General features: G+C 37.7%; 1 protein-coding gene across 1 annotated transcript; it reads left to right on the forward strand.

Annotated features, from left to right (window-relative positions):
* Positions 1-1,253: 1,253 nt before the first annotated feature.
* Positions 1,254-13,330, forward strand: LOC107192082 (phospholipid-transporting ATPase ID). Its single transcript, XM_015581276.1, has 15 exons — positions 1,254-1,265; positions 2,326-2,809; positions 4,543-4,601; positions 4,730-4,942; positions 6,138-6,343; positions 6,417-6,572; positions 6,746-7,388; positions 8,058-8,234; positions 8,701-9,442; positions 9,664-9,841; positions 10,970-11,121; positions 11,204-11,556; positions 11,793-12,018; positions 12,115-12,350; positions 12,621-13,330. The coding sequence occupies exons 1-15, from the start codon at positions 1,254-1,256 to the stop codon at positions 13,035-13,037; spliced, it is 4,254 nt and encodes a 1,417-aa protein (XP_015436762.1). The 3' UTR covers positions 13,038-13,330.
* The last annotated feature ends 1,095 nt before the right edge of the window (positions 13,331-14,425 follow it).

The following is a 14,425-nucleotide window of genomic DNA, read 5'->3' on the forward strand; positions in this document are numbered from 1 at the left end:
CGCTGTTTTTTTGCTTTGAATCATCATGAATGCACAAAGGATACACGTGTTTACTGTGTAAAGCTATCATGTAATTGTATAACAATACCTACACAGTTAACAGAATGTGTACTTCATGCCTGTAATGTGTTGATGTCTATTAAAGTATGTACGAAGCTTCAAAGTGCCACTAATCATGGACGCTTATGTAACGAACAGAAGTGAATTCGAGCACGTTATTTTTCAAACGTCTTGTTTATTTCGGACAGTTTCGATTTCACATTTCGCTTCCAAAAAGTCAGATGAATTTGATATCTTTTGTTATTTAAGATCGTAATGTATAACGTAACATTCCGAGGTCCAATGAAACCCCTTTGCAATATTTTTTTTAATACTTCGTGAAGACATATTGAATAAAATGTTGAAAATACAGTAGATTCTTGGAAGACAGTCCCTAAATCAGATGGTGGTAACGAACGTGTTAATAATTTACACGTGAGTTTTTGTACTGTTAAATACGATAGATTTCTGGGTTGTATAAATATTCGAATCATTGCGGTCCTCCACATTTCGTATACGAATACAGAGCCAATGAGATTGAAGTATGTTGCCGGTAATCGATAAATGATCTTAACGTAAAAGAATAAGTGCTACAAGTTCTGCCGAGCGTAAAAGGCTTAACACGTTTTTTTTTTAATATCTTCACTGGTTTTCCGTTCGCTGGCTCTCGTGTGCCGTTTGACGATCAACGCAGTTTTCACGTGGCTCTCTGTGTTTATTGTAACGCAAAAAGGATTAAAAATCCTACATGTAAGTTCTAAACAGAAGACTGTTGTCTTTGCAAGGTTAAAGATCCGTTGAGAAATAGTAATCTTTTAAGACTCATAAAGACCACCTACGAGTTGAGACGGATCACATCGGATTAAGGAGACGTGGTACAGACTATCTCAGACTTAAGAAACTCAATATAGACTACCCAACACAAAAGAAGTGATACAGGCTATATAGGATCAGGGATACTCGATATAAATTACCAAGAATACAGAAAATTCGAGATGCATAAATTCTACAGAACATTATTTCGTTAAGTTGGATTTTCATTTATGTATTTTACTATTTTGTGTAAAGTAAACAAAATAAATAATACATTTTAATGTAGAATTATTATCAAATTGTAAACAAGTAAATCATTGGTACTAATCAGCTGATAAGAATCATAGGAATGTCCGTACCTATATGTATGAATTACAAGCAGTCAAATACCGGGAACTGCGATGGCGCAGTGGGTAAGGCGCGTGGTCTGTAAATCCGTAGGCTCCCAGTTCGAGCCCCGTTAGGTCCCTTTCCAAGTTTTTCATGGCAGGGCGGTTTTTCACCATCATACTTTTCACGCAAGTGATCCTTCATCGTTACACGCTTACCGTTGCGTGTGACAAGTCTGTCGCTTGCTAGAGTAAATGATTCCCAGGCACGGGTTGATTTGAGCCAGTCTTAAGAATTGAGTTAAGATTCGGTCAAGCATGACTCCGCACAATTCTTTTTTTTTCTTAATCAACAATAGGAAGATCAATCGGAGACTATTTTTATTGATATTTGAACAGTCTAAAACTGAGTACTCGTCGAAATTAATAAACTAAAAACGGTAATGCCTTTTCCATCGTTAGTTATACGGGGAGTATCATCGTTAGTTAACTGGGGACTCCCCCAGTGGTGCGAATAATGCCGTTGCTCGTGTCGCAAGGATTAAAAAGTGCCATCGAACGTTCCCATTAACGGCAATTGCTCAGAACCCACCTCTCAAGGATCAATTATGGACATTTATTCGAAGACCGTCGAAGGATCTGCTAAACGTTTCCATTAAATTGATGACAGTTCAGTATTCACCCATTCGGAAAAATTTTCTTAGGCTTCTACACGTTTGAAGCGGGTTTCCCCCGGTTCGTAACGCTGCAATATTGCATCAGGACTCCCTTGAAGTCCCGAATTAGTGTCAGAATCAAACATTAAATAATTCCTAAAACGGCCAAGTCGTACCCTCATAAAGATTCACAAAATTATCTAGCACATCCAGAAGTGGATCCTACCTAGGGATAGTTACGAAATTGCTGTTCCGTACTCGTTACCGTATATATTATTCAAACGAACTCGACGAAACTGTTTTCCACGGGGTAGGAATAGGGAAACGAAAAGCTCTTTGCATACACACTCACACAGGTAGCCACGTGAAAAGTGTGGACTTTTGGTCGGTGCCAAACGGCGTGTCCTCGACCAATCGTTAACGCCTCCGTCCCCCACGGGGGAGAGAGACTTGTAACGTCAATTCCATGTCTGGTGTGACGGTCGAAGGTGAAGGACTTCGACGAGGCCGACAAAGTCTCGGCGGCGTGCACAACGACGAGATCGAACGCGGCAGATAGCCGGAAAGGATCGACGGCCACCGTGGTGTCCAACGACGAGGAGAATGGTAACGGCCGGAAGAGGAAGAAGAAACGTCGGAAAACACGTAACAAACAGCAGCTGCAGCTGCATCATCTGCCGCCGCCGGACACGCCGGGCGACAATCATCAGACAGTGGTGAATCTCGCGTCGTCCTCGGAGGAGGTCGAGGCGGTCGGGGAATGCTCGAAACGCGACTCGTCGAGCAGCTTGGGCGGCGGCAGCCGGCACACCACCTTCCGGGAATCGTTGCTCACGGTGCTTGGCAAACTGGTGATCTGGAAGGGCACCAGGTACAGATCAGCGACCGCCGCGTCCTCCTCGTCATCCGGCCCGCCGAATTCACCACCCGCCACCGAGTGCATCGGCCGTAGCACATCCTTTTTTTCCAGCGGTGAGTGTTGTTACCCGCGTTCGCTACCTTTCGTTCTGTAAGCCCCACCCCCCTATATGGAGATTAGGAGTTTGAGTTCTTTTTATAGTCACCATTAATTTGCTATACTCTCACCCCAATACAGACTCCTCTCGATTGTCGCCCCGAACTCGGGTCCGCGCCGAGAGAATAATCTTGTAGGGTGAAATGCTCCAGATCCTCGTAAAATTGGTTTTTTGCCTGAAGCTTGAGTCTCGGCAGCAAAACCGGAGCTGCTACAAAGTATGCGTTTGGCATTACAAGTTGAGCCCCAGATGAGAAAATCACCCCCTGCCCGGTTGTACTACGATTTTCGGCCCACCTTGTATAACTGATCGTCTCCTCAAATCCGTCGTAAAGACAAATGCACCGAGATTCTATTTTTGTAATGCATTCGCTTCATTACAAGGCACTTACTTTGCGTAAAAAGAACAGTCGGTTGTGTCGAATGTACGCGTCAGTGGTGTAATCAGATAGCGACGGTGGTAACGGCACGATGTTGCAACATTTGCAAATTTTACCGTCCATTTAGATGAAGTGGTCACGATAATGGACTTGCGTCGCGGAAAAACTGCGGCGGGTTAGTCAACCTGGTTTGTCCCCGCGTAATCCTGCAATTCGTTTTATTTGTAAAATGCAACACTCATTTACGTAACTCGGTTGACCACATTTGCGTAAATAAATTCGCCTTACCCGTTACCACTCGAACGTCTCATTTACCTGTTTTTCAGAGTAAGCGTGTACACGCAATTCGTACATCTTTATTTTGCAAATGTAATTTATTGCCAGTCGGAATTGTTGTTTGCACAGGATTATTTGAAATAAATTAGCCAAGCTTTCTATACAGTTTCTGAATTACAAGATATTATTATTATTTTATAATGACAGATAAAGGGCTAGAATATTCAAATTTCCTTGAACTTGTAGAACAAAAAATCCAAAATTCTTGTAAGAGAAATTAGGTGTATTTTTCAAGTGTCTGTAAATTTGAATTTTGAGCACCTACTGCGGTGAAATAAGATTTTCCTTGTAATTTAGAATTGTTTTACTTCAAGATATAGGGATAGTAACACGTTTTTTATTACACAAAGTTTGTACTGTAAGTTCGGAAACACCCTATACACTATTTATTTTCGCGTTGATTTTCGGGCAGTCATTCAGAAATTTCTCTTGAACACGCTACAGAAAAGAATGTAAAATGTTTCTTTACTAAAAAAAAATTCACCCATGTATAAATAGAAGATGACGTTATATTTTGGTGCTATAAATGTTTTTCAAACAGCTTCGACACGTGCGAGTGTTTGCGTCGAAAATCTAAAGATGAAAATATTTAATTGTTGCCGGTTCCCCATTTCGTTACCGTGTCGTAACGACGGCCGTTATTGAGTTTCGTTGCCATTTCATTTGCGGAGACAACGTTCAGCTGTCCCCTTCGTGCGTAACACTTAATTGATACTTTCACTACCTTTTATAATTCTATCCCAGTTGGTTGCTATTAACAAATTGCACTATAATCGTTGCATTACACGTCCCGTACGCCTAATACAAGTGGAAATAATAAAAACATTGGAAAATTGAAAAAATTATTATTTACAGCCGGAGAATGCCGTTACAATGAGAATCATCGACGAATTACTTTCATATAAGAACCGTCGAATTTCGTTCGGTCGAATCGTCGCACGGTACAAATAACAGTTTTCTTCTTCTTCTTTCAGAAACGGAGAGGAGAATTCGCGCCAATAATCGCGAGTTCAACTCACAGTTTAATTATGCGGTAAGATTGAAAAATATATTTCTCGTAATTTCGGCGCTCTCGACACGCGCAAAAATAATTCAGATCAGCCGTGAACTGTGCCGTGATTAACGACAAATGATCATTTGCTTCTCTCGTCTCTTTTGCAGAACAACTACATCAAGACGTCCAAGTATTCGGTTCTGTCGTTCCTACCATTAAATTTATTCGAGCAATTTCAACGGCTCGCGAACTTTTACTTCCTATGCCTGCTGGTGCTTCAGGTGATACCCGCTATCTCCTCTTTGACCCCCATCACTACAGCCATACCCCTTATAGGGGTGCTCATGCTCACTGCCATCAAAGATGCTTACGACGATTTTGTGAGTATACGAGACACACGCCTTTTTTTCTTCTGTTACGGAGAAAAGGGATGATTTCTTGGAGATTCTTTAGAGCACGTACCGGATCTCTTCTTTTCTTTTCAAGTAACTTGTGAGAATAAAGGAAAAAGTTTTCTCTGTAATGAATGCATTATTGTGATAACTACAACAAGTATACAGAGTGTGTCCTATTTAAATCGATCTCGAATATCTTTGAAATTATTTGTTATACCGGAAACTGTATCAAACAATAGTTAAGTGGTATCGAGGGGGACAGAATTTGATGTCAATCTTTTTCTGTAGGCGAAGACTACCCTGTGTAGGTTAACTTAACTTTTCTTAATAGAAGTATAGTATACTGGTTTTATATTGTGTGAACATTCCCAGATAACACTTGACGCCTTAAAGACGCCCATGTTACGGCTATTTTAGGTCTAAGGCGCCTTTAAGCCGTCTTCAAGGCGTCATTAGGCGTCATGTGCTATCTGGGATGTTATTAAGAGTAAACGATAAATGTATAACGGGAATATGGTGGGCACAAAGTTATGCAATTGCATCTACCCACCTACGTGCTTCACGAAAATCAACGATGTCTTACGATCGGTTATATTTAAATGCACGTGCAAATAATATTCCTTGAAAGTGGAGATTTTATTACATCTGGTCCAATTATAGCGCAAAATGAGAAATTAATTTTCCAGAATGTTCTGCCGTCGTAACGTGATCGTGTTTCCAATAAGAACTGGACACTTTCAATGCATATTTCATTTTTAACCTTGTGTTACTTTGAACATTATTATTCATCTCGGCGGTAAAATTATACCCTCCGCCGAGACAAAAACATAAGGTGACCCTCGTATCCATTAAACGATTTCTATCGATTTGTGTATACTAATGTAAAATATAAACACCACATATGTATTTGACACTGACTTTTGAGATTCTGCGAATAAGAAATCATCCCTTTTATAGTTGAATCACATTATGGGATATCTTATAATATAAAAATTGTAAAACATGTGTATTACTATAAGATTGATTTATGGAACTAAAATTAAGTTAAACACGTATCTCCTTTATTAAAGGTGGTATTAAGTCCAAAATAGACCAAAGTTAATGGTAATGTTTACTAAAATTTCCATTGCGTTATATCGAACATCGCAGTCCACTTACAAATCTGTCAAATGTATTTTAGCAACGGCATAGCAGCGACTCACAAGTGAACAATCGAAAATCTCACACTCTTCGAGGCACTACCCTCCGCGAAGAGAAATGGTCGCAAGTCCAAGTAGGCGATGTAATCAGAATGGAGAACGATCAGTTCGTTGCCGCCGACGTCCTTCTTTTATCTACTAGTGAGCCGAACGGTCTCTGTTACATTGAAACTGCGGAATTAGATGGGTCAGTATTAATATTTAACACAATCGCCGATCAACACACGGTAATAACATAATAATCGTATGAATCGTTTCAGGGAAACGAATTTGAAGTGTCGGCAGTGTTTACCCGAAACTGCCGAGATGATGGACAACCATGAACTGATTGGTCAATTCGATGGCGAGATTGTCTGCGAAACTCCCAATAATTTGCTAAATAAATTCGATGGTACACTTACGTGGAAAGGACGAAAGTAAGTAATATCGTTTTCACAATGATAAGAACGCCTAATAAGTACGCCTAATAATTTAATATAAAAGCCCCGAGCATATAATATCGCTGTCTCGGTATCGTGTACAGTGGTATTATTTTATAGCGAACGTGATCTTGCATACGTTAATATTTCGTCTTATTATTTGTTGGCAGATACGCATTGGACAACGACAAAATTATATTACGTGGTTGCGTGCTCAGGAACACGCAATGGTGCTATGGTGTGGTCATCTTTGCAGGCAAGGATACCAAATTGATGCAAAACTCAGGGAAGACCAAATTTAAGAGGACGTCTATAGATAGGCTGCTGAATCTACTGATCATCGGAATAGTGTTCTTTTTACTTTCCATGTGTTTGTTCTGTATGATCGGCTGTGGTATATGGGAAAGCCTTGTTGGCCGTTATTTCCAAGTGTATCTACCCTGGGACTCGTTGGTGCCTACCGAGCCCATGAGCGGTGCCACAGTGATCGCTCTGCTTGTGTTCTTTTCTTATGCGATCGTATTGAACACCGTGGTGCCAATCAGTTTGTACGTGAGTGTCGAAGTAATCCGGTTCGTTCAGTCGTTTCTGATCAACTGGGACGAGGAGATGTACTACGCGCCCACGAACACTCACGCTAAGGCAAGGACTACCACGTTAAACGAGGAGTTGGGACAAATAGAGTATATATTTTCCGATAAGACCGGGACGCTCACCCAGAATATTATGACATTTAACAAGTGTTCTGTGGCGGGGAAATGTTATGGGGACGTTATTGACGAAGTGACCGGGGAAGTCGTCGATTTAAGCGAGGTGAGTCTGTTTGTCTCTCTACATGTAACCAGACTCGATGCTGATGACACAGGGTACGTTATCTCTGAAATCGTTTTGCTGTACAATGAAGTCGATCGTTTTTTGTCCTTCTTTTCTAGCTTTTAATGTTACGTAAGCGTACAGTATACATATATACGTTTAAGTGAAAACACTCAGTTATTATTGCAACTGAACTTTTATTGCGATCACAATGTTCACTACATCCACGACATATTGAACTACTTCTTCTCCCATCGTGTACATACTGTACATAAAAAAAAATACACATATTTTAATAATTTCGAAACAAAAAACAAGATTATTCTTTAAGATATACATTTATTTAAATATTTATGTTTCTGTTTTACATTTAATATACGTAAATTTTTATGGAATATTATGAAATCATTAATGAGCATTGGTATTCGATACATCAAGTTCATTCATTTCATGTTTGTTATCAAGAAAGAATATATTACGGTTTGATTGTGAATAGTGACAATTGGAAATATTTCGAAGGACCGTGTAAACATCTATTAAACAAATGTATTTCATTTAATAATTTTTCTTCTTGATAACAAAATAAATACAATCGAATCATTTCACAGTTTGGCCATATTTTGCATAAGTTTTCATGTACATCACTTAGCATGTGTGTGCTGCATGTAGACGGACAAAGCTGCCCAAACACCTACGATGAGATGGAAAAACGGCCAAGAATTTGTTCAAGTATATACACCAATAAGTGGTCCAAACGTACGTCTGCTGGAACATGTGGACAGGATATCCAATATAATTCCAGAACCAACCATCTATGGCAGTCCGATGATTCCACATAAACTTTCAGTACGCATGTTTATTAATGCACATCTTCCTTAAGCGAAGAGATATTTTTGTTTAATATGCTGTTTTTATCTGTTACTTTACTTCTATGCTTTTGGTTTATAAACAATTAATCGCTACATACGATATATGGGTATTATCATCTTTTACAATATACAAGTGAATGTTGCTAAAAACTTATTTGTACCTTGCAACTCGCCATTACATTAGATGCATGCGTAGTACTCCATTCCTTTTCGGTATGCTTAGAATATACAAATTAATTTTCACAATGCTTTAAGGAATTATAAAATCATAACAATCTTATGTGCCTGCTGACTTACAACAAATCTATTTATCTGGAGGCAAGGTATTTACTTCGAGTTCTGGTACTTCTATTTCTGCATACTGTCTCTTGTGTGCCGTATTAAACGCATTTAAAAAAAAAAGAACACAATATTTCAAGTAACACTCCTATATACATTTACAGACATTGCCACCGTTGGATTTCTCGTTCAACAAAGATTACGAGCCAGAGTTCAAATTCTACGATACTGCGCTGCTGGAAGCTGTGAAGCGGAACAACGAAGATGTCCATAGTTTCTTTCGATTGTTGGCGCTCTGTCATACCGTCATGCCCGAGGAGAAAAATGGCAAGCTCGAATATCAGGCACAGTCACCGGACGAGGCTGCCCTTGTCTCCGCCGCGAGAAACTTTGGTTTCGTATTCAAGGAAAGATCCCCAAACAGTATAACGATTGAGGTTATGGGGAAACGCGAAGTGTACGAACTACTTTGCATTCTGGACTTCAACAACGTACGGAAAAGAATGTCTGTGATCCTGCGGAAGGAGGGTCATCTTAGGCTTTATTGCAAAGGGGCGGATAATGTTATTTACGAACGGTTAAAAAAAGGCAGCGAGGAAATGATGGCGACAACCTTAGACCATCTTAACAAATTCGCGGGCGAGGGCTTAAGAACATTGTGCCTTTCGGTCAGAGATCTAGATGAACAGTTTTTCAATGATTGGAAACAACGCCACCAAGAAGCCGCAATGAGCCACGAAAATAAGGATGACAAATTGGACGCGATCTACGAAGAAATCGAAAAAGATATGACGTTACTGGGCGCAACCGCGATTGAGGATAAGTTGCAGGATGGTGTACCTCAAACGATTGCTAATTTAGCTCTTGCTGGAATCAAAATCTGGGTATTAACTGGTGACAAACAAGGTAAAATGAAAAATATATGCATATATATAAGTATTTGGAAATTGTATCTAAACTTCGTTCCATGTAAGAATAACCTCACGTTTGTACGAGTTTTCGACCGATTTGCGCAGCCCCCACTACTACATGCGCGAAACGAGGTTATTCTTACGTGGAATTGAATTTAATGTATGGTATGTTACATGTATATTTATTTATATTTGTATTTATTTATCCGTGTACAGAGACGGCTATCAATATTGGCTATTCCTGCCAGTTGTTGACAGATGACCTTACAGACGTATTTATAGTAGATGCTACCACTTACGACGGTGTTGAGAATCAGTTATCGCGATACTTGGAAACAATCAAAACAACCTCCAGTCAGCAAAATCGGCCAACTCTCTCCGTTGTCACATTCAGGTGGGACAAGGAAAGGTCAGGCACATGAAAGAGACGGAGTACAACCATTAACATTTTCCATACCTATTTCTGACTTACTAACGCATTTATTTCCAAAGTTTCTCTTTCATATTGAATGTGGCATCATGTTCTGTGTAACGCTTTCTTTGTCTGGTTATGCCTAAGAACGATGTACTTGAGATTCAGTTCTATGTCGTTGATATTATGACAAACTGAGAAGTCAAAATTGGGAATATTGAAATGTATGATATTATAAAACTATCTTGTTGCGGATCGCAAACAATGCATTCTTAATAATGTTTCTATTATGAAACGTCGAGTAACTTGTGTATTACTTAGCATGCATTTCACAAGACTGTAAAGGTATCGATAAGTTATATATTGTACTAGTACCTTGTTTTAATTCAATTCGCTATGCGTATAATAATGTCAGTATTCTCGTGTTCAAATTGAATTAAGTTTCTACAAAATCTTCCAACATACAGTGAAGTATATACATATTTGCATGCAGATTTAAAAATACTTATACATATGGAAATGTTAAAGTTTTACCAAATATGCTCTATTCTTCAATTACTGAGGGATGTTCAAACCATTTACCTCATGCTTGTCAGTTATTCTTTTTATAATGTAGATACTTCAGTACAGTAGATTAGGTTCTAGTCCTTTTTGTTTTTTTTCTTAAATGTTACCATCTTTTGTTCTGTACATTTTCAGTACCCTATATGATTTTGTATTAACATTAATAGTCCAAACCGATAATGATAATTACCATGTGCTTGATACTCACTCCTTCTCTTTCTGTATGCTTAAAATTAATCTTAGTAATAATGATAATAACACGAAGCGTATGATGCTTATGTCACGTTATTATATTAGTAGTCCATGATACAGTGCACTGTGTGTATTGTTTATAATTAATGCGCATCATTTTTATATCCAGTGAAACAATTCAGGTCTCCCTTTTTCTTATGCAAGGAAAGTTAAATATTTTACCCCCGCCTTTATTCGATAACAATTCTGTATATTCGATTCATTTTATAAAAGAAACGAAACTCAGCTTCATGAAATTGAAGCTTTATCTCTGTAAAACATCCATCATCTAAACATTATGTTTTCCACATACAGCAGCGACACTGAATACAATCCTAGTAGAGACGAGCAAGATGAACATGAAATGGAACAAGCAACAGGATTCGCTGTGGTTATCAATGGGCATTCCTTAGTTCATGCGTTGCATCCGCAATTAGAGCAACTTTTTCTTGAAGTATCAAGCCAATGTAAGTGATAAAGAGGGGAATAGTTTCTTTGTTATTATTTCTACGAACTACAACATGACCATATCATATTTCAAACTTCCAGGTAAAGCTGTGATATGTTGTCGCGTGACACCCTTACAAAAAGCGATGGTTGTCGAATTAATCAAGAAAAACAAAAATGCAGTAACTTTGGCGATTGGTGATGGAGCCAATGATGTCTCGATGATAAAAACGGCTCATATCGGTGTTGGTATCAGTGGTCAAGAAGGATTGCAAGCTGTATTGGCATCTGATTACTCGATAGGACAATTCAGATTTTTAGAAAGGTTGCTCCTCGTCCACGGAAGATGGTCATATTATAGGATGAGCAAATTTCTTAGATATTTTTTTTACAAGAACTTTGCGTTCACACTATGCCACATCTGGTTTGCTTTTTTCTGCGGATTCAGCGCACAGGTACAATCTTCTTGTTATTAGTATCCTTATTTAATTATACCGTGTAGTAATATTACAAAATGATGAGTTTAAGGCGAATGTGATTCACGCAATTCCTTTGTAGAGCATAGTTAGTTCCAGAGTCGAGTCTTGGAATATGAACTTTCTTTTTATTCTGATGTTCAAACATTCCATTTAAATTTTCATTACGAAACATATTACACTATATATACTTATAAATATATATTCTTTTCCAGACTGTATTCGATCCTATGTACATCTCTGTGTATAACCTATTTTATACGTCATTACCTGTAATGGCAGTCGGTATATTCGATCAAGATGTTAATGATAAAAACAGTTTATTGTATCCGAAACTCTATGCGCCCGGATTACAAAATTTACTTTTCAATAAGAAGGAATTTTGCTGGAGTGCCATACACGGTTTTTTTGCTAGTTGCGTTTTATTTCTAGTTCCGTATGGTAAGTTCTAATAACTCATTTAATCGTTCTTCAATTAAGTCTGACGGCTAGTATTTCGTATAACTAAAACAAACAAACGAAATTGCAAATTTTCAGGGACATATAAAGATGGAGTGTCACCAAAGGGCTATGTACTTTCTGATCATATGTTGCTAGGAAGTGTCGTAGCCACCATATTAGTTATAGTTGTGACCGTTCAAATAGCCCTTGATACATCATATTGGACGATCGTTAATCATATTATGGTTTGGGGCTCGCTCATATGGTATTTTATTTTAGACTATTTCTATAACTTCGTCATAGGCGGTAGCTACGTTGGCAGTCTTACTATGGTACGTAAACTTATTTCCGAGGTATAACAATTTTTACTATAATGGAAAGAAGGATTGTACGCATTATAAAGTCAAATGTTACAAAAAAAAAAAGCTTGTATAAATGTAGAGATCCGAAAATATTAAATTTCGTAAAGTACTTTGGGCATACAGATACTTTTATAAAACATTACTTTGGTAATAAAATACGGGGACGCTCTTGACTATGATGTCTACACTCATGCCGTCCACTGTAAGTATTACATTGATGTTTTTTATGTTCAATTTTAGGCAATGTCTGAAGCGACGTTTTGGTTCACGGCAGTCATTTCGTGTATCATATTGGTAATACCTGTACTGTCGTGGAGATTCTTCTTCATAGATGTTAGGCCAACTTTGTCTGATAGGGTTAGACTTAAGCAGAGGTTGGCGCAGCTGCGTTCTCGCCAAAGTCAGGACATACTTCGTACGCCGTCTACGAAGCGAACGCGGCGGTCGCTACGTTCCGGGTACGCTTTCGCGCATCAGGAAGGTTTCGGCAGACTTATTACGTCCGGGAAAATTATGCGGAAATTGCCAAATGGTGCAGATTTTAAGTTTGCCATGCCGTTCACGAACAATACCAGTAAGCAAATTAATGTCGCTACCACGTCACCAAAGGACAATTCATCCAAAAATTCGCACACACTGGATACTATTAATCTGTAATCTGGACATTATGTTGTAAGTCTTTCCACTATCTATTAAATTTCGAACGAATGATTCGCTAGGCCCACGTAGCAGTCATACAATGGAGGTATTGAAATGTGTACGAACTATTTTTTTTTCTTTTTCGGTTACTACCAAAACGGATTTTTGTTCTAAATATGTTCTGGCATCAAGTTTCGTTTCGTTTGCAACCCGTTCTCACCATCACACACGACACGCAGAAAAATTCCGTGTATACGTATCGCAGAGTAGGTGAAAAAACTATTCGCCAGCTTATTCGATTCAGTCGTTTTTGTATCGATGCTTGTAAAAATTTAAGTAATCGAATTACATAAGACAATAAAGTATTAATGGTTTGCATAAGAAATTCTACACACTAGTAAGTACTAAAGAGTACCATTCTTTTTTTTTGTTTCACCAAAAATTATTTTTAGTTCAAAATCATTTGAATAAGATGCATTTTTACAAGGTCAGTCATTATTCTAGACTCTGCAGAGTTATATTATTGTATATCGTTGATTTCAACAAAAATTTATGTTCTAATTAGTTTTCGATGCATACGAACTTGATTAAATTTATTAAACAACAGGTCTGAGATCCAATTTTTGAAGTAGAAATAAACAAGTAAGTTCAGTTTCTTTATTTGATTGTGTGTACAAAAAGGTTGTTTTAATTTTTAACGTATTATTTGTATTACAGAGCTAGAGTCTAGAATGAAAAAGATCTCAACTTTAAAGAATCCATTGAGCTGTTAATAGTGACTTCTTGAAAAATGCACAGGTTGATTTATGATTATACATTTTTGCTTTACACACGAAAAACAAAAAAGTGACAACTATAAAAGCTTTAAAGCCTATAGTATAGGAATATATAGACTCTGCTACTACTTATTGGTTGTCTGCAACTAAACGTTCCAATTATTAATTGAAATTGATTAATTACTACTGCTTACTAATCCGTTATTACCATCAAGAATATTAATTTAATAAGGTCTGCAGTGACAGTACATCGATCTCAAATGTTTTAATGTATATCGGTAAACGTGTGAATCAAAATAAAAGGAACGCAGATTGCAATAATGTTTTAAATTCCGTAAAGTTTAGTTGGTGTTGTTATATAATCTCAAGTAAATTTGAGTAGCAAATATATTGGAAATTCTGTAGGATGAATAAATATTTTTTCTTTAAAAATTGGCATGAAAACATAATGCAATAATAAAACAAAACTAATTTGTATGATCATGACACTCCCTGTGTACATATGTGTAGAAGTGTAAAAAAAAATCATCTAATATCCCTACTTGTATTATATGCTGTCCTAATATGAACATGGTTGCTGTAAAAATTAAACATATTTACATGATATAATATATATATGTATAGTATATG

This window comes from Dufourea novaeangliae, unplaced genomic scaffold (genome assembly GCF_001272555.1).
Source record: "Dufourea novaeangliae isolate 0120121106 unplaced genomic scaffold, ASM127255v1 scaffold306, whole genome shotgun sequence".
Taxonomy (NCBI): Eukaryota; Metazoa; Arthropoda; class Insecta; order Hymenoptera; family Halictidae; genus Dufourea; species Dufourea novaeangliae.

Excerpts from the sequence above, each read along its gene's own strand:
- LOC107192082 (XM_015581276.1), top strand. Across the intron at positions 2,810-4,542 it reads CACATCCTTTTTTTCCAGCG|AAACGGAGAGGAGAATTCGC; the intron begins GTGAGTGTTGTT and ends TTCTTCTTTCAG. Across the intron at positions 6,573-6,745 it reads CTTACGTGGAAAGGACGAAA|ATACGCATTGGACAACGACA; the intron begins GTAAGTAATATC and ends ATTTGTTGGCAG.